We start from the raw sequence: 20,273 nt of genomic DNA on the forward strand, positions 1-20,273 counted from the left end.
ACAAAACGACGTAGACAGACCTGAACTCTGAGCACTTACATATAACACGAAGAACGCACGAACAGGTACAGACTACAGCAAACGAATGAACAAACCGAAACAGTCACGTATGGTGCAACATACACAGACACAGGAGACAACCACCCACAAACAAACAGTGTGAACAGCCTACCTTTATATGGTTCTCAATCAGAGGAAAACGTCAAACACCTGTCCCTGATTGAGAACCATATAAGGCTAATTACAAACGACCTAAACATAGAAACACATAACAGAGAATGACCACCCCAACTCACGTCCTGACCAACTAAACACATACAAAAATAACAGAAAACAGGTCAGGAACGTGACAATTCTAAATAAATCACAGACAGTGTCACCAGCAAAGCACCCCCACACCATCATACCTCCTCCTGCATGCTCCATGGTGGGAACCACACATGAAAGATCATCCGTTCACCTACTCTGCGTCTCACAAAGACACAGCGGTTGGAACCAAAAATCTAAAATTTGGACTCATCAGATTTAAGGACAGATTTCCACCGGTCTAATGTCCATTGCTCGGGTTTCTTGGCCCAAGCAAGTCTCTTCTTCTTATTGGTGTCCTTTCATAGTGGTTTCTTTGCAGCAATTCCACCATGAAGGCCTGATTCACGTAGTCTCCTCTGAACAGTTGATGTTGAGATGTGTCTGTTGAACTCTGTGAAGCATTTCTTTGGGATGCAATCTGAGGTGCAGTTAACTCTAATAAACGTATCCCCTGCAGCAGAGGTAACTCTGGGTATTCCTTTCCTGTGGCAGTCCTCATGAGAGCCAGTTTCATCATAGCGCTTGATGGTTTTTGCGACTGCACTTGAAGAAATGTTCTAAGTTTTTGACACTTTTCTGATTGACTGACCTTCATGTCTTAACCTGTCTGACTCTGGCGTTCCGCCAGCGGAACTCCTCCCACATTCCACTGAAAAGGCAGAGCGCGAAATTCAAAATTATATTTTTTAGAAATATTTAACTTTCACACATTAACAAGTCCAATACAGCAAATGAAAGGTACACATCTTGTGAATCCAGCCAACATGTCCGATTTTTAAAATGTTTTACAGCGAAAACAGCACGTATATTTATGTTAGCTCACCACCAAATACATAAAAGGACAGACATTTTTCACAGCACAGGTAGCATGCACAAAGCCAAGCTAACTAACCAAGAACCAACCAACCAAACTAACCAACAAACAACTTCATCAGATGACAGTCTGATAACATATTTATTGTATAGCATATGTTTTTTTTGGAAAAATGTGCATATTTCAGTTATAAATCATAGTTTACATTGCAGCTACAATCAGAAATTGCACCGAAAGCAGACAGAATAATTACAGACACCAGCGTCAAATACCTAAATACTCATCATAAAACATTTCTGAAAAATACATGGTGTACAGCAAATGAAAGACAGGCATCTTGTGATTCCAGCCAATATTTCCGATTTCTTAAGTGTTTTACAGCGAAAACACAATATAGCGTTATATTAGCTTACCACAATAGCCAGAAACGCAAGCCATTCCCCAGTAGTAAAAGTTAGCGATCGTGACAAACCAGCAAAAGATATATAATTTTTTAACCTTGATAAGCTTCATCAGATGACAGTCCTATAACATCAGGTTATACATACACTTATGGTTTGTTCGAAAATGTGCATATTTAGAGCTGAAATCAGTGGTTATACATTGTGCTAACTTAGCATATTTTTCCCACAACGTCCGGATATTTTTCTGACACTTTTTCTGACACACATATTCTGACCAAATGACTATTCATAAACATAACTAAAAAATACATGTTGTATAGGAAATGATAGATACATTAGTTCTTAATGCAATCGCCGTGTTAGAATTCAAAAAAATAACTTCATTACGACATCCAGTTTAGGTATAGCGAGAGAGTACCCAAAAGCTGGGCGCAAACGACTAGCACAACATGTTCGACAGATATATGAAATAGCATCATAAAATGGGTCCTACTTTTGCTGATCTTTCATCAGAATGTTGTACAAAGGGTCCTTTGTCGGGAACAATCGTTGTTTGGATTTAGAACGGCCTTTTTCCCTCTCGATTTAGCAAGCACACTTGCCAAGTGGCGCGAATCTCTCCATGTCAACAAACGGAAGAGAACGGAACATGGCAAAACTCACGAAAAAAATTCAATAATCTGATTAAACTATATTGAAAAAACATACTTTACGATGATATTGTCACATGTATCAAATAAAATCAAAGCCGGAGATATTAGTCGTCCATAACGGCAGCTTATGAGAAGGCAAATCCAGGTCCCTCCTCGCGCTCTCCAGAAAACAGGAAACTGGTGACACGTCATGCCAAGAGCTATATTTTGAGTCCAGATCAAGTTACACACTCAATTTCTTCTCTCACTGCTTGTCGACATCTAATGGAAGACGTATGAAGTGCATCTAAACTAATAAATAACAAGGACTTTAATAGGCAGCCCCTAGAAGAGTGCATCGATTTCAGATTTTCCACTTCCTATCAGGAAGTTTGCTGCAAAAGGAGTTCTGTTTTACTCACAGATATAATTCAAACAGTTTTAGAAACTAGAGAGTGTTTTCTATCCAATAGTAATAATATTATGCATATTGTACGAGCAAGAATTGAGTACGAGGCCGTTTAAATTGGGCACGATTTTCCCCCAAAGTGAAAACAGCGCCCTCTGTCCTGTCGTTTCTCTTTGCTTATTTCAGCAGTTCTCACCATAATATGGACTTGGTCTTTTACCAAATATGGCTATCTTTTGTATACCCCCCTACCTTGTCACAACACAACTGATTGGCTGAAACGCATTAAGAAGGAAAGAAATTCCACAAATTAACTTTTAACAAGCCACCTATTAATTTAAATGTATTCCAGGTGACTACCTCATCAAGCTGGTTGAGGGAATGCCAAGAGTGTGCAAAGCTGTCATCAAGGCAAAGGGTGGCTACTTTGAAGAATCTTAAATATAAAATATATTTTGATTTGTTTAACACTTTTTTTGGTTTATACATGATCTCTCATATGTGTTATTTCTACAATGTAGAAAATAGTAAAAAATATTTAAAAAACCTGTAATGAGTAGGTGTGTTCAAACGTTTGACTGATAGTGTATATTTCATTTCCTTCAGTGACAGGGGTCAATCAACTAAGTTGGGTGAAATCTAAAACTTGCTATACAACTTTCAACACAACAGCATCTCTTCTCTGATCCTCTTCCCAGGTAATCTCCAGTCACTCCGTTACCACCCACATCCCCTCTCCCAAACCCACCCTGTGATGATGTCGTCACCCTCCGTGGCCACCCCCTTGACAACGTCCCCCGCCACCCTCCGCCCCCCCTCCACCCTAGACTCTCTCTCCATGTCCTCTCTACTGTCCGGGGACCTAGAGGATGAGGTGGGGGAGGAGGGCGGCCTGGGGGACCTGGAGGTGAACCCGTATGATGGCTTGCCCTTCTCATCACGCTACTACTCTCTGCTGGAGGAGAGGAAGACGCTTCCCTTGTGGGGCCTCAAGTACCGCCTGCTGGAGCACCTGGAGACACATAGCATGGTGGTGGTCAGTGCCCCCAGTGGCACAGGCAAGAGCACACAGGTAAGAGGCATGCAAAGTACATACAAAACACGCAAACAGGTATAGACACACACATTAGCACTGGTGATGAAGAGCCAAGAGAAAGCAAAGGTGGGGAAACATGCCAAACATACAGGTAGGCATAGGATACACACATTCACACTCGTACACACATATGGTTAGGGACCCTCCAAACGTACACAATATTCAGACACTGAAGATAGACAGAAAGACAAACAGCTGTACTAACTCAAGCAACTAAGCACACAGGCTATCACGCTATACACACTGACTTTGTGTGCATATCAGTCTCTCACTTAGTCTCCCTCTTTCTCTCTCCCTCATCCTCTCTCTCCCAGGTGCCCCAGTGGTGTGTGGAGTACGCCCTGTCCCATGAGTTCTCTCAGGGCTTGGTGTGCTGTTCCCAGCCCTATGCTGCGGCTGCAGGGAGTCTGGCCCTCAGGGTGGCTGATGAGATGGACCTGAGTCTGGGCCTGGAGGTGGGCTACTGGGTCCCCCACGACGATGGCTGTACCCCTGATACACTACTTAGGTGAGGAGAGATGTAGACACCCAGGTGTGCATGAACATTGGCGCATGTGTATGTACACACACATACCACATAGGTGCAAGCTTGGGTACACACACATCACCCAATATGGCACGTTTCGTACTCATCTTCTTCTAACTCATTTATCCACCCTCCTTTAAGCTCTCCCCGACCTGGGAAAGAATATTGTAGTCCTTGTTTCCTCCTCTCTCTTTCTCTCCCCTGAGGTTTACAATAGTGCAAGACAATAGGATTAAGGGATGGGGTTGTTTCTCTCCCTGATCCCTCTTCCCCCCTCACCCTCTCTCTCCCCCCTCACTCTCTCAGGTTCGTCAGTGACTCTCTGCTCCTGGGGGAGATGATGTCGGACCCCCTGCTGCGTCAGTATGGGGTGCTGGTGGTGGATGAGGTTCAGGAGCGCACTGTGCCCTCCGACGTCCTTCTGGGCTTGCTGCTGGACGTGTGCTGCCAGCGCCCCGACGACCTCCGCGTGGTCCTCCTCACCGACCCCTCCCTTGCCTCCAGCCTCGCCACCTTCCTGGGTGAGGGAGTTCCGGTTCTAACGCTGGATGAGCCTGTCGTGGATGAGGACCGGCCCGTCAGAGATACACCCGACACAGAGACAAGGAGGAGGCCACCGGTTGTCGTGGAAACGGTGTACAGGGATCCTGGAGGGAGGGAGTCTGCGGCAGCAGCATGTTACATGGTGTTGGATCTCCACCGCAGGGGAGAGGAAGGGGATGTCATGGTCTTTCTCTCCAGTGCCCAGGTAGATGCACACACACACACACACGTTATACTAAATATATATAGCTAGTCTCATCAACTACTGGGGCAGTTTTTACCCTTATCATATCATTAGACAATAGATGCCCAGTAGTCCTACTGCTGGTACGGAGAAATGGTTCAGAAGGCTCAGTGGGTTACATTGGGTCGAGTTAGTTAGGATTAGTCGGTGCATGCAACAGCAGACTTGTGGTATTATTTTACCGCACGGGCCACACAGTATATGAATATATTATGGGTTAAATGTAAGTCGTTTTGGATAAAAGTGTCTGCTAAATGACCTTCCTTTCTATCCCACCTCTTGTCAGTTTCTGCTAGACTTCCTTCTACATGTAAATCCCTATTGAACTGTCTTGTTTCTTAATGCTGTGTTTTGTAACATGCCATCTTCCTTGTCTGTTGTTGCCTCTCACCCTGGGGACAGAGAAACAGGGACACTGTAATCTTAGACTGCTGAATGGCATCAGGGTGGGTCAGGTGTCCTGTTTAACGCATCCAGAATTCACATACAGTTGAAGTTGGAAGTTTACATACACTTAGGTTGGAGTCATTAAAACTTGTTTTTCAACCACTCCACAAATTTCTTGTTAACAAACTATAGTTTTGGCAAGTCGGTTAGGACATCTACTTTGTGCATAACAGAAGTCATTTTCCCAACAATTGTTTACAGACAGATTATTTCACTTATAATTCACTGTATCACAATTCCAGTGGGTCAGAAGTTTACATACACTAAGTTGACTGTGCCTTTAAAGAGCTTGGAAAATTCCAGAAAATGATGTCATGGCTTTAGAAGCTTCTGATTGACTCAAATTATGTCAATTAGCCTATTGGAGGTGTACCGGTGGATGTATTTCAAGGCCTACCTTCAAACTCAGTGCTTCTTTGCTTGACATCATGGGAAAATCAAAAGAAATCAGCCAAGACCTCAGAAAAAGATTTGTAGACCACCACAAGTCTGGTTCATTCTTGGGAGCAATTTGCAAACGCCTGAGGGTACCACGTTCATCTGTACAAACAATAGTATGCAAGTATAAACACCATGGGACCATGCAGCTGTCATACCATTCAGGAAGGAAACGCGTTCTGTCTCCTAGAGATGAACGTACTTTGTTGCAAAAAGTGCAAATCATTCCCAGAACAACAGCAAAGTACCTTGTGAAGATGCTGACGGAAACAGGTACAAAAGTATGTATATCCACAGTAAAACAAGTCCTATATCGACATAACCTGAAAGGCCGCTCAGCAAGGAAGAAGCCACTGCTCCAAAACCGCCATAAAAAAGCCAGACTACGGTTTGCTACTGCACATGTGGACAAAGATCGTACTTTTTGGAGAAATGTCCTCTGGTTTGATAGAACTGTTTGGCCATAATGACCATCGTTATGTTTGGAGGAAAAAGGGGGAGGCTTGCAAGCCGAAGAATACCATCCCAACCGTGAAGAACAGGGGTGGCAGCATCATGTTGTGGGAGTGCTTTGCTGCAGGAGGGACTGGTGCACTTCACAAAATAGATGGCTTCGTGAGAAAGGAAAATTATGTGGCTGTATTGAAGCAACATCTCAAGACATCTGTCAAAGCTTGGTCGGAATGGTTCTTCCAAATGGACAATGACTCCAAGCATACTTCCAAAGTTGTGGCAAAATGGCTTAAGAACAACAAAGTCAAGGTATTGGAGTGGCCATCACAAAGCTCTGACCTCAATCCTATAGAATATTTGTGGGCAGAACTGAAAAGCGTGTGCGAGCAAGGAGGCCTAAAAACCAGACTCAGTTACACCAGCTCTGTCAGGAGGAATGGGCCAAAGTTCACCAAACTAATTGTGGGAAGCTTGTGGAATGCTACCCAAAACATTTGACCCAAGTTAAACAATTTAAAGGCAATGCTACCAAATACTAATTAAGTGTATGTAAACTCCTGACCCACTGGGAATGTGATGAAAGAAATAAAAGCTGAAATAAATAATTCTGTCTACTATTATTCTGACATTTCACATTCTTAAAATAAAGTGGTGATCCTAACTGACCTAAAACAGGGAATTATTACTCGGATTAAATGTCAGGAATTGCGAAAAACTGAGTTTACATGTATTTGGCTAAGGCGTATGTAAACTTCCGACTTCAACTGTACATGCCGTGCAGAGAGAGAGAGCACAGAGCCCCATCATATTCACGTCCACTTCTCTCACACACACACTGCCACTATGTCAACATCACCACACCCTAGCTCCTCGCCTAATTCCTGGATATGGTTTCAAATCCTGAGGCAGACCAGGACTTCAGTACAGTAGTTGATGCCAAGGCTGCAAAGCACAGAGCTAGCTAGGCAGGTAGAACGGATCTGGTTAAGACTCACTGTAAACAAAGTAAACAAGGACACAGATAAGCACTGTCTGTTTAGGGAGAGGGAAACAAAGAGGGAGGGTGCGAGAGGGGGAGAGACATGAGAAAGGAGAACGGGCACAGGGACAGAGGTCCCAATACGCTCAAATAGATAAATGTTTTTACTTTTTAAAACAATGAAAACCCATTGTTCTAGCTAGCTTAAGTAGAAGAAGCCATTACAAAGTATGGAGACTTTACCAGGGCAAGGAGGCAGTGGGTGGGGTAAGGGCAAAGATGAGAAGTTGGTTCCACTCTTCCCCTTTAAATGCCCCCTGTGCCCTATGTGCAATCCCTTTAACTGGTTAGCATAGCTACTCCCACTCAGCTGCCATATGGAGGGAAAAAATGATAGACTTGGAGAGGCAGAGTGGAGAGAGGAAAGAGTGGATGCATTTGGGGACAATGTGTACCTTACACACTACATTTCACTGCATGTAGGTAGCATAAATAGCATGTTCTCATTTCATTTAAATGACTCTATCTACTTGTCCACTAATTCACTTTTGTTATGGCTGGACGATTTTTAGAATACCAGGACTTAACATTTCTCAAGAGATTGACTAAGTGCCCAGGATAGAACAGTATGTATTCTCAAACCTTTCTTCTCTCTCCTCCCTCTCTCTCAGGAGATTGACGAGTGTGGCTCTCTGCTGGAGAAGGAGTCTGTGGCCCTGAGCCCTCAGCTGGGGACCCTCAGAGTTCTGCACCTCCACGCAGGCCTTGGAGGGGCTACCCAGCGCGTCTATGAAGCCGAGCCAGAGGGGCCTTCTGGGGACACGGAGGGGTCCAATGGGTCTGAAGGACTGGAAGGGCCAGGGATAGGGATGGGGACGGGAGCGAGGCGCAGGGTCATCCTCACAGACACCTTGGGGGAGGCCTCCTTCTCTCTATCTGGAGTCCGCTATGTCATAGACACAGGCATGCAACTTAAGACAGTGAGTACTAATGTATTAGAGATGGGAAGGAGAGGGAGTATGTGTTGCACTATCCTACACAGCTGGCACATCTCAAATCAAATCAGATTTTATTAGTCACATGTGCCGAATACAGCAGGTGTAGACCTTAGAGTGAAATGCTTACTATGAGCCTCTAACCAGTTTCAGCAGTTTCAAAAATTACGGATAAGTATAAGAGATAAAAGTAAGTAATTAAAGAGCAGCAGTAAAAAATAACAATATAAACAAAGTCGGTACAGAGTCAATATGCGGGGGCACTGGTTAGTTGAGGTAGTATGTACATGTAGGTAGAGTAAATTAAAGTGACTACAGTTGAAGTCGGAAGTTTACATACACCTTAGCCAAATACATTTAAAATCAGTTTTTCACAATTCCTGACATTTAATCTTAGTAAAAATTCCCTGTCTTAGGTCAGTTAGGATCACCACTTTATTTTAAGAATGTGAAATGTCAGAATAATAGTTGAGAGAATGATTTATTTCAGCTTTTATTTCTTTCATCACATTCCCAGTGGGTCAGAAGTTTACATACTAATTGAGTGTATTTGGTAGCATTGCCTTAAAATTGTTTAACTTGGGTCAAACGTTTCGTGTAGCCTTCCACAAGTTTCCCACAATTAGTTTGGTGAATTTTGGCCCTTTCCTCCTGACAGAGCTGGTGTAACGGAGTCAGGTTTTTAGGCCTCCTTGCTCACACAAGCTTTTTCAGTTCTGCCCACACATTTTCTATAGGATTGAGGTCAGGGATTTGTGAAGGCAATTCCAATACCTTGACTTTGTTGTCCTTAAGCCATTTTGCCACAACTTTGGAAGTATGCTTGGGGTTATTGTCCATTTGGAAGACCCATTTGCGACCAAGCTTTAACTTTCTGACTGATGTCTTGAGATGTTGCTTCAATATATCCACATCATTTTCCTCCCTCATGATGCCATATAATTTGTGAAGTGCACCAGTCATTCCTGCAGCAAAGCACCCCCGCAACATGATGCTGCCACTCCCGTGCTTCACGGTTGGGATGGTGTTCTTTGGCTTGCAAGCATCCCCTTTTTTCCTCCAAACATAACGATGGTCATTATGGCCAAACAGTTCTATTTTTGTTTCATCAGACCAGAGGACATTTCTCCAAAAAGTACAACCGTTGTCCCCATGAGCAGTTGCAAACTGTAGTCTGGCTTTTTTTATGGCGGTTTTGGAGCAGTGGCTTCTTCCTTGCTGAGCGGCCTTTCAGGTTATGTCGATATAGGACTCGCTTTACTGTGGCGATAGATACTTTTGTACCTGTTTCCACCAGCATCTTCACAAGGTCCTTTGCCTTTGTTCTGCGATTGATTTGCACTTTTTGCACCAAAATACGTTCATTTTTAGGAGACAGAACGAGTCTCCTTCCTGAGCGGTATGACGGCTGCGTGGTCCCATGGTGTTTATTCTTGCGTACTATTGTTTGTACAGATGAACGTGGTACCTTCAGGCGTTTGGAAATTGCTCCCAAGGATGAACCAGACTTGTGGAGGTCTACAATTATTTTTTTTCTGAGGTCTTGGCTGATTTCTTTTGATTTTCCCACGATGTCAAGCAAAGAGGCACTGAGTTTGAAGGTAGGCCTTGAAATACATCCACAGGTAAACCTCCAATTGAATCAAATGATGTCAATTAGCCTATCAGAAGCTTCTAAAGCCATGACATAATTTTCTGGAATTTTCCAAGCTGTTTAAAGGCACAGTCAACTTAGTGTATGTAAACTTCTGACCCACTGGAATTGTGATACAGGTAAATAATCTGTAAACAATTGTTGGAAAAATTACTTGTGTCATGCACAAAGTAGATGTCCTAACCGACTTGCCAAAACTATAGTTTGTTAACAAGAAACTTGTAGAGTGGTTGATAAACGACTCCAACCTAAGTGCATGTAAACTTCCGACTTCAACTGAATTCATAGATTACAACAGATTGGCAGTGGTGTGGGGAGGGGGGGGGGGCCCTCCCCCCACCACTGGGGGGCAATGCGAGTAGTCTGGGTAGGCATGTTCAGGAGTCTTATGACTTGGCGGTAGAAGCTGTTTAGAAGCCTCTTGGACCGAGACTTGGTGCTCCGGTACCGCTTGCCGTGTGGTAGCAGAGAGAACAGTATGACCAGGGTGGCTGGAGTCTTTGACAATTTTTAGGGCCTTACTCTGACACCGCCTGATATAGAGTTCCTGGATGGCAGGAAGCTTGGCCCCAGTGATGTACTGGGCCGCTCGCACTACCCTCTGTAGTGCCTTGCGGTCAGAGGCCGAGCAGTTGCCATACCAGGCCCCTGTGTTGAGGATCAACGTGGCGGATGTGTTGTTGCCTACCCTTACCACCTGGGGGTGGCCCGTCAGTTGCAGAGGGAGGTGTTTAGTCCAAAGGTCCTTAGCTTATTGATGACCTTTGAGGGCACTATGGTGTTGAACACTAAGCTTTGGTTAATGAATAACATTCTCACATAGGTGTTCCTTTTGTCCAGGTGGGAAAGGGCAGTGTGGAGTGCAATCGAGACTACATCATCTGTGGATCTGTTGGGGCGGTATGCAAATTGGAGTGGGTCTAGGGTTTCAGGGATGATGATGTTGATGTGAGCCATGACCAGCCTTTCAAAGCACTTCATGACTACAGACGCGAGTGCTACGGGTCGGTAGTCATTTAGGCAGGTTACCTTAGTGTTCTTGGGCACAGGCACTATGGTGGTCTGCTTAAAACATGTTGGTATTACAGACTCGGACAGGGAGAGGTTGAAAATGTCAGTGAAGACACTTCCTAGTTGGTATGCGCATGCTCGCAGTACACGTCCTGGTAATCCGTCTGGCCCTGCGGCCTTGTGAATGTTGACATGTGTAAAGATCTTATTCACATCGGCTGCGGAGAGCGTGATCACACAGTCTTCCTGTACAGCTGGTGCTCTCACGCATGTTTCAGTGTTATTTGCCTCGAAGCGAGCATAGAAGTAGTTTAGCTCATCCGGTAGGCTCGTGTCACTGGGCAGCTCTCGGCTGTGCTTCCCTTTGTAGTCTGTAATGGTTTGCAGGCCCTGCCACATCCGACGAGCGTCAGAGTCGGTGTAGTACGTCTCGATCTTAGTCCTGTATTGACGCTTTGCCTGTTTGATGGTACGTCAGAGGGCATAGCGGGATTTCTTAGAAGCTTCTGGGTTAGAGTCCCGCTCCTTGAAAGCGGTAGCTCTAGCCTTTAGCTCAGTGTGGATGCTGCCTGTAGTCCATGGCTTCTGGTTGGGGTATGTACGTACGTCACTGTGGGGACGACGTCATCGATGCACTTATTGATGAAGCCAATGACAGATGTGGTGTACTCCTCAATGCCAATTCCATAGCAAAACAGTCCTGTAGGTTAGCATCTTCTTCATCTGACCACTTTTTTATTGACCTAGTCACTGGTGCTTCATGCTTTAATTTTGCTTGTAAGCAGGAATCAGGAGGATGGCATTATGGTCAGATTTGCCATGTGGAGGGCGAGCTTTGTATGAATCTCTGTGTGTGGCCACAATAACCACAATGCTGCATAACCTCAATAGACTTTTGAGGTGCACCCAGTCCCAGTGCCATGCATAACCTCCCACTCTTCCTGCCTCCGTCTCATAGGTTTACAACCCTCAAATTAGAGCAGACTCCCAGGTCCTGCGTCCAATCAGCCGGCAGCAGGCAGACATGCGGACGCAGAGGGTAAACGGTGACCTACCAGGTAGGTTAAGGTCAATCAAATCTGTTGTAAGAAATCATCATGGACAGAAGGGACATACAAAGCTGTTACAGGACAACTATCCTCTCTCTGTGTATTCTTCTGAACCCTCTCTCCTGTTCCTCTAGGTCTGTGTTTACGTCTGTACCCCCAGGCTCTGTATGTGGAGGGCATGTCGGAAACCCGCAGCCCGGGGGTGGTGGAGGAGAACCTCAGCCACCTGGTGCTGCTGCTCAAGAGACTGGACATCGCCGACATGGGCCAGTGCAAGTTCCTGGACAGGCCTGGTAAGGAGGGCCATGCATCATCTAGCTAGTTCAGCCCTGTTTCCTTTGAATGAATAAAGTGCACCTTGCACCAGACCTGGGTTCAAATACATGTGTATTTGAGTATATGGTATTTAAAATACTTTTTTCTTTGTATTTGACTATTTTCAATTACACTGCACAAAAACAAGTACTTTTATTTCAGTATTTGAATGGTTATTTGTAAAAGTCAAATAGTCTACCAAATTATATTTTCAAATGTTTATTTCAAATACTATTTTCTAATACCTGGCTTAAATGCATTTAGTATTTTCAAATACTTTCCAAGTGTATTTGCAAATACATTAAAATATTCAACTACTTTTCTTTTCAAATAAAATATATCTGAATACTTACTTTGAATGTATGTAAAAGTAATTGAGATTTTTTTTAAATATATTTGAACCCATTCATGGGATTCATGTAGGATTCATGTTTTTACGAGGTGCCTTCTATTTTGTGTTATCAGGCAAAATATAAGATCTTTCCATATCCGTCATTTTCTTCAATCCTCCCTCCCTCAGCTCCAGAGGCTCTGATGCAGGCTCTAGAGGACCTGGACTACTTGGCAGCACTGGATGATGATGGGAACCTATCTGAGGTGGGCATCATTATGTCAGAGCTGCCCCTGGAGCCCCCACTGGCCAAGGCCCTCATCGCTGCCTGCGAGTTTGACTGTGTCAATGAGCTGCTCACCATCGCTGCCATGCTCACAGGTACACACGGCACACACATACACTGTCCAAGGTGCTTATTACTGGCTGTAAAATGAGCCTTTACTAACCCTTTTTACATGCATTACAAAATATTGCTTTGTTTTGTTTCTATAACTTAGATTTACGTTTTTGAACAGTCATTCATTGAAATTCTCCACCTGTGTGTGTTCTCAGCTTCCCCCTGCTTTGTGACCCCCACACCCCAGAGAGAGGAGGCAGCAGCCACTCACAGACGCCCCCTGTTGCACAACGAGGGAGACCACCTCACCCTCATCAACATTTACAACGCCTACATACAGCGTGAGACCATATATCACACACACACACACACACACACACTCATGGATCTACACACATAGGCATGGAACAGACATGCATTTCACACAATCTCTACTCCTTGAATATTAATATGTGTGTTTCTCTGATTCATATTTTAGACAATGAGGATGATGCCTGGTGTACTACCAACTTCCTGAACCCCGCCGCATTACGATTGGCTGTGGTGATCAGGGCGGAGCTGCTGGAGGTGATGCAGCGAATAGAGTTGCCCGTCTCGCCTCCTTCCTTTGGTTGCCAAGACAACTGCACTAATATCAAGCGTGCACTCATCTCAGGGTTCTTCCTCAAGGTAAAAGGACTCATCAGTCCACTTCTCCATTTAAGATGTAATTTAGTTTGTTTGTGTCTAACATTTGTTTGTGTCAATAGACCTTAACCTTTCTCTCTATCCTCCCCCTATTTCTTCCTCCTCTCTTTGTCTTTGTCTTACTGTCTGTCAAAATGTTCACATTCTCCTCTCTTTCCATTCTGGTGTCTCTCTCTCTCTGTCTCCCCCCCCCCCCCCCCCCCCCCGGTCTCTCCTGTTCTTTCTGTATTTGTTTCTCTCAATCTCATCTTCTCCCTTCCCCTCTCCTCTCTTTTTCAGGTGGCTCATGATGTGGACGGCTCAGGTAACTACCTCCTGTTGACTCACCGTCACGTGGCTCACCTCCACCCCTTCTCCTCCTACCTGTGTCGCCGGCCCCGCCTCAACCCCCCCTCCTGGGTGCTGTACCACGAATTCACCATCTCCCACGACAACTGCATCTGCACCGCCTCCGAGGTGCACCCCCACATGTGAGTAACCCTAAAATGTTTTGTGAACTTTTGTTGTTGAGCAAATCCATGTACAGTTGAAGTCGGAAGTTTACATACACTTAGGTTGGAGTCATTAAAACTCGTTTTTCAACCACTCCACAAATTTCTTGTTAACAAACTATAGTTTTGGCAAGTCGGTTAGGACATCTACTTTGTGCATGACACAAGTAATTTTTCCAACAATTGTTTACAGACAGATTATTTCACTTATAATTCACTGTATCACAATTCCAGTGGGTCAGAAGTTTACATGCAATACACTAAGATGACTGTGCCTTTAAACAGCTTGGAAAATTCCAGAAAATTATGTCATGGCTTTAGAAGCTTCTGTTAGGCTAATTGACATCATTTGAGTCAATTGGAGGTGTACCTGTGGATGTATTTCAAGGCCTACCTTCAAACTCAGTGCCTCTTTGCTTGACATCATGGGAAAATCAAAAGAAAACAGCCAAGACCACAGAAAAAAAATTGTAGACCTCCACAAGTCTGGTTCATCCTTGGGAGCAATTTCCAAACGCCTGAAGGTACCACGTTCATCTGTACAAACAATAGTATGCAAGTATAAACACCATGGGACCACGCAGCCGTCATACCGCTGAGGAAGGAGACTCATTCTGTCTCCTTGAGATGAACGTACTTTGGTGTGAAAAGTGCAAATCAATCCCAGAACAACAGCAAGGGACCGTGTGAAGATTCTGGAGGAAACAGGTACAAAATTATATACAGTGGGGCAAAAAAGTATTTAGTCAGCCACCAATTGTGCAAGTTCTCCCACTTAAAAAAATGAGAGAGGCCTGTAGTTTTCATCATAGGTACACTTCAACTATGACAGGCAAAATGAGAAAAATAAATCCAGAAAATCACATTGTAGGATTTTTAATGAATTTATTTGCAAATTATGGTGGAAAATAAGTATTTGGTCAATAACAAAAGTTTATCTCAATACTTTGTTATATACCCTTTGTTGGCAATGACAGAGGTCAAACGTTTTCTGTAAGTCTTCACAAGGTTTTCACACACTGTTGCTGGTATTTTGGCCCATTCCTCCATGCAGATCTCCTCTAGAGCAGTGATGTTTTGGGGCTGTTGCTGGGCAACACGGACTTTCAACTCCCTCCAAAGATTTTCTATGGGGTTGAGATCTGGAGACTGGCTAGGCCACTCCAGGACCTTGAAATGCTTCTTACGAAGCCACTCCTTCGTTGCCCGGGCCGTGTGTTTGGGATCATTGTCATGCTGAAAGACCCAGCCACGTTTCATCTTCAATGCCCTTGCTGATGGAAGGAGGTTTTCACTCAAAATCTCACGATACATGGCCCCTTTTCATTCTGTCCTTTACACGGATCAGTCGTCCTGGTCCCTTTGCAGAAAAACAGTCCCAAAGCATGATGTTTCCACCCCCATGCTTCACAGTAGATATGGTGTTCTTTGGATGCAACTCAGCATTCTTTGTCCTCCAAACACAACGAGTTGAGTTTTTACCAAAAAGTTCTATTTTGGTTTCATCTGACCATATGACATTCTCCCAATCTTCTTCTGGATCATCCAAATGCTCTCTAGCAAACTTCAGACGGGCCTGGACATGTACTGGCTTAAGCAGGGGGACACGTCTGTGGCACTGCAGGATTTGAGTCCCTGGCGGCGTAGTGTGTTACTGATGGTAGGCTTTGTTACTTTGGTCCCAGCTCTCTGCAGGCCATTCACTAGGTCCCCCCGTGTGGTTCTGGGATTTTTGACCCCACGGGGTGAGATCTTGCGTGGAGCCCCAGATCGAGGGAGATTATCAGTGGTCTTGTATGTCTTCCATTTCCTAATAATTGCTCCCACAGTTGATTTCTTCAAACCAAGCTGCTTACCTATTGCAGATTCAGTCTTCCCAGCCTGGTGCAGGTCTACAATTTTGTTTCTGGTGTCCTTTGACAGCTGTTTGGTCTTGGCCATAGTGGAGTTTGGAGTGTGACTGTTTGAGGTTGTGGACAGGTGTCTTTTATATTGATAACAAGTTCAAACAGGTGCCATTAATACAGGCAACGAGTGGAGGACAGAGGAGCCTCTTAAAGAAGAAGTTACAGGTCTGTGAGAGCTAGAAATCTTGCTTGTTTGTAGGTGACCAAATACTTATTTTCCACCATAATTTGCAAATTAATTAATTAAAAATCATACAATGTGATGTTCTGGATTTTTTTTTCTCATTTTGTCTGTCATAGTTGAAGTGTATCTATGATGAAAATTACAGGCCTCTCTCATCTTTTTAAGTGGGATAACTTGCACAATTGGTGGCTGACTAAATACTTTTTTGCCCCACTGTATATCCACAGCAAAATGAGTCCTATATCAACATAACCTGAAAGGCCACTCAGCAAGGATAAAGCCACAGTTTGCAACTGCACATAGGGACAAAGATTATACTTTTTGGAGAAATGTCCTCTGGTCTGATGAAACAAAAATGGAACTGTTTGGCCATAATGACCATCGTTATGTTTGGAGGAAAAAGGGGGGGCTTGCAAGCCGAAGAACACCATCCCAACCATGAAGCACGGGGATGGCAGCATCATGTTGTGGGGGTGCTTTGCTGCAGGAGGGACTGGTGCACTTCACAAAATAGATGAAATCATGAGGGAGGAAATTATGTGGATGTATTGAAGCAACCTCTCAAGACATCAGTCAGGAGGTTAAAGCTTGGTTGCAAATGGGTCTTCCAAATGAACAATGACCCCAAGCATACCTCCAAAGTTGTGGCAAAATGGCTTAAGGACAACAAAGTCAAGGTATTGGAATGGCCTTCACAAATCCCTGACCTCAATCCTATAGAAAATGTGTGGGCAGAACTGAAAAAGCTTGTGTGAGCAAGGAGGCCTAAAAACCTGACTCAGTTACACCAGCTCTGTCAGGAGGAAAGGGCCAAAATTCACCGAACTAATTGTGGGAAGCTTGTGGAAGGCTACACGAAACGTTTGACCCAAGTTAAACATTTTTAAGGCAATGCTACCAAATACTAATTGAGTGTATGTAAACTTCTGACCCACTGGGAATGTGAAAAGCTGAAATAAATCATTCTCTCAACTATTATTCTGACATTTCACATTCTTAAAATAAAGTGGTGATCCTAACTGGCCTAAGACAGGGATTTTTACTAAGATTAAATATCAGGAATTGTGAAAAACTGAGTTTAAATGTATTTGGCTAAGGTGTATGTAAACTTCCGACTTCAACTGTAGATAGTGTGTAATGTACACTAACCCAGAACCTCTCTGGGACATCCTCATAGTGGTGTCTTTACTTCCTTTTGGAATACTAGTCCTCTGATAAACAGTAAACTGTACTATCTGTCAGAAGATAGTGGTGCATACCAGGTTGTCTTTTGTGATCAGATCGCACATGATCAGATCGCAAAACGAGAAGCATTAAACTTCTCTGGAACCAGGTCAATATGATATAGCAATCTTCTGAGATGTGCACATGTCATTACTTTGAGGTAAACTAAGCATTTAAGTGCATTACGTTGATAACCTACTTTGGTAACCTTGGCATATTAATGTTTCCTGTGCAGGTTGGTGGAGCTGGCCCCTCTGTACTACCTAGGCAACTTGCCGTCCAGCGAGGGACGGGACCTTCTGATGGAGCTGAGACAGAGTCTGCTGCCCCCAGAGGAGGTACAGGAGAGGGGCCCAGAAGGGGTCTATGACACACGCCACATTGAGGAACACTTAGACAGGACCGGAGATCCACGTAATCAAGACAGTACTGAGCTGTGTGTCATACAGTGACGGGAATGGTGTGGGCAACCGAAAGCAGAACCAAGGGAGGAGAACCTGAGAATGAGGACTTGGATGCACTATGCAGGATACTCTCAAGTTTTATCAGGAACACACCATAGATCTATACTGTACTATTGCATGGACAGTTGATGAGGGAGAGTACGTACAGTACACAATCCAGCCATACAACGTTGTATGGAGGCAGTTGTTTCAATCTGAGTGAATAAGGGCTCACCTACAGGTGTTAGTGAAATATTTCTTAAATGAGATTAAATGCATTTTTTGCACATGAAAATGTGTGAGTTAAGGGCAATTTTAGACTGAACCTACAGAGTTCCTATAAAATAAACTGTATACTGGTATGCAAAGTAATATATATTGGGAATTATATATTGCCATGAATGTTGACTATTCTACAAGAGTCCCTGATACTTCACTGAAGAGACAGTCAGCTGTCAATAAGTGGACATGCATTCTTTCAATGATGACTGGTGAGGTATGGCATTGATGCTGTCACTTCCAGGGAATTTGTTCTCTCTGTAGAAGAGCCCAATCATAGAAGCTGACTTGATGTGGACTGGACATGTGATTCGCAGGGCTCAGTTAGGTTTAAACAGGGCGATCTACCGTTGTACGTAGCTTTAGAATCCCGTTTTTGTTACTGTTGTTCTTTGTATGCTAGTGGGTTTCCAATGTGTTGAAATAATATGTTGTGTGTAAATCAAGGGTGTCGAGTCAGCCTCCCTCTATCTAATAAATATTTTAAATATATGTTGAACAACAAAATGAAAGGTTTATTTGTTGAATTTCAGCTTGAAATGGTTAACTACTTCATGTTATACATTCAGCCCTTCAATTATTGAGGGACAATCTGTGGTCGGTGAAACATCGCATCCAGGTTTCTCACTCAAGTAGCATGGGGAATTTGGGAAATAAGTTCATTAGGATAGCATAATAAAAGTAGACATTTTGGTTAGTACAATGTGCAATATTTACTGCTGTTAAATGGCTTCCCATACGATGGCATAGTTGATATACCGCTGTTCAATGGCTTATAAATGCCTCATGGCAAAAGAGCTTGCCAGTTTGTAGTCTTAAAAAATGAAAATAGTTACCACTGGTTTATTCAGCCATTCCTAGGGGGAAATTAATGTAGAAATAATAGGGGTTTTGGATAAACTCAGAAAATAAGGTCTGAGGTTAACAGAGGCTTAAGGAGATCTTATACGTTTTGTTCTATGAGTTACAATTATATATATTTTTTAATTACGCTGGGCCAATTGTGCACCACCCTATACAATGTTAGTTAAGATGACCTTTATGAATTATGTAGCCTTGATGTGCTTTTTTTCAATTACACAAATGCTCCAAAATTCACAAAATGTGACAGTTGATGAAGATTATCTCAAAAAATAAAATGTATAAGATCTCCATTCATTTTTTCATCGGCTTTGTCCAACGAACCATGACGGAGTTAGTGCCTACAAAAAAACGGCATTCGTTTGCTATCTATAGCCTACGTCGGTATAACCGGTGTGAAATGGCTAGCTAGTTAGCGGTGCACGCTAGTAGCATTTCAATCGGTGACGTCACTTGCTCTGAGACCTTGAAGTAGTTGATTCCCTTGCTCTGCAAGGACAGCAGCTTTTGTGGAGCGATAGGCAACGATACTTTGAGGTTGAATGGTTCAAGCCCAGGTTGGGGCGAGGGGGTATTCAACTCCTACCAGTGAAGAATGGTGGTAGGAGTTATAGGAGGATAGCTCATTGTAATGGATGGAATGGAATAAATGGAACGCTATCAAATGTGGAAACCACCACCTTCCATTCCAGACATTACAATGAGCCCGTCCTCTTATAGCTCCTCCCACCAGCCTCCACTGACTCTTACCATACGAGGTCCAGAGTCTGCTGGTTTTCTGTTCTACCTGATAATTAATTGCACCCACCTCGTGTCCCAGGTCTAAATCAGTCCCTGATTACAGGTAAACAACGAAAAAATGGTCCAGAGTTGAGTTTTAGGGGCCTACTGTCTAGATCCCCATCCCTCGACATTATAGAGTGGCACTGGCAGGGCTGCCGTTTGGCTGAAAACAAATCAAGGACTGGCATTATAAGCCACCTAAGCCAAATGATGCCTGATCAATATTATTTAGCCTTAAGGTAGGCTGTTACCAGGTCACAGAGCAAGATACAATATCGATATTGTCCTTGCTTTAAGCACAACAGGAAATATAACAATGTTAAACTAATTAAGGTCTAGATTAAAGGGGCAATTAGCAGTTGCTACATTCATTGTTGATCTTAAAAATGAATATGTACCCATTGATTCTTAAAGAATATAACTTG

At 43.7% G+C, this 20,273-nt stretch overlaps 1 protein-coding gene across 1 annotated transcript in view; it reads left to right on the forward strand.

Moving 5' to 3' along the window:
• LOC129864106 (ATP-dependent RNA helicase DQX1-like) overlaps window positions 1–18,731 on the forward strand; it is a 32,384-nt gene extending 13,653 nt beyond the window's left edge. The window contains exons 2-12 of the mRNA XM_055936705.1: window positions 3,267–3,640; window positions 3,979–4,172; window positions 4,497–4,938; window positions 7,966–8,274; window positions 11,913–12,012; window positions 12,138–12,296; window positions 12,839–13,030; window positions 13,205–13,330; window positions 13,468–13,658; window positions 13,956–14,146; window positions 17,718–18,731. Coding sequence (XP_055792680.1) covers window positions 3,323–3,640; window positions 3,979–4,172; window positions 4,497–4,938; window positions 7,966–8,274; window positions 11,913–12,012; window positions 12,138–12,296; window positions 12,839–13,030; window positions 13,205–13,330; window positions 13,468–13,658; window positions 13,956–14,146; window positions 17,718–17,934 — 2,439 coding nt within the window. The 5' untranslated portion in view covers window positions 3,267–3,322 and the 3' untranslated portion in view covers window positions 17,935–18,731. The remainder of the gene's footprint in view (window positions 1–3,266; window positions 3,641–3,978; window positions 4,173–4,496; window positions 4,939–7,965; window positions 8,275–11,912; window positions 12,013–12,137; window positions 12,297–12,838; window positions 13,031–13,204; window positions 13,331–13,467; window positions 13,659–13,955; window positions 14,147–17,717) is intronic.
• Window positions 18,732–20,273: the final 1,542 nt, after the last annotated feature.

Source organism: Salvelinus fontinalis, chromosome 10, assembly GCF_029448725.1.
Source record: "Salvelinus fontinalis isolate EN_2023a chromosome 10, ASM2944872v1, whole genome shotgun sequence".
NCBI classification, from domain to species: Eukaryota; Metazoa; Chordata; class Actinopteri; order Salmoniformes; family Salmonidae; genus Salvelinus; species Salvelinus fontinalis.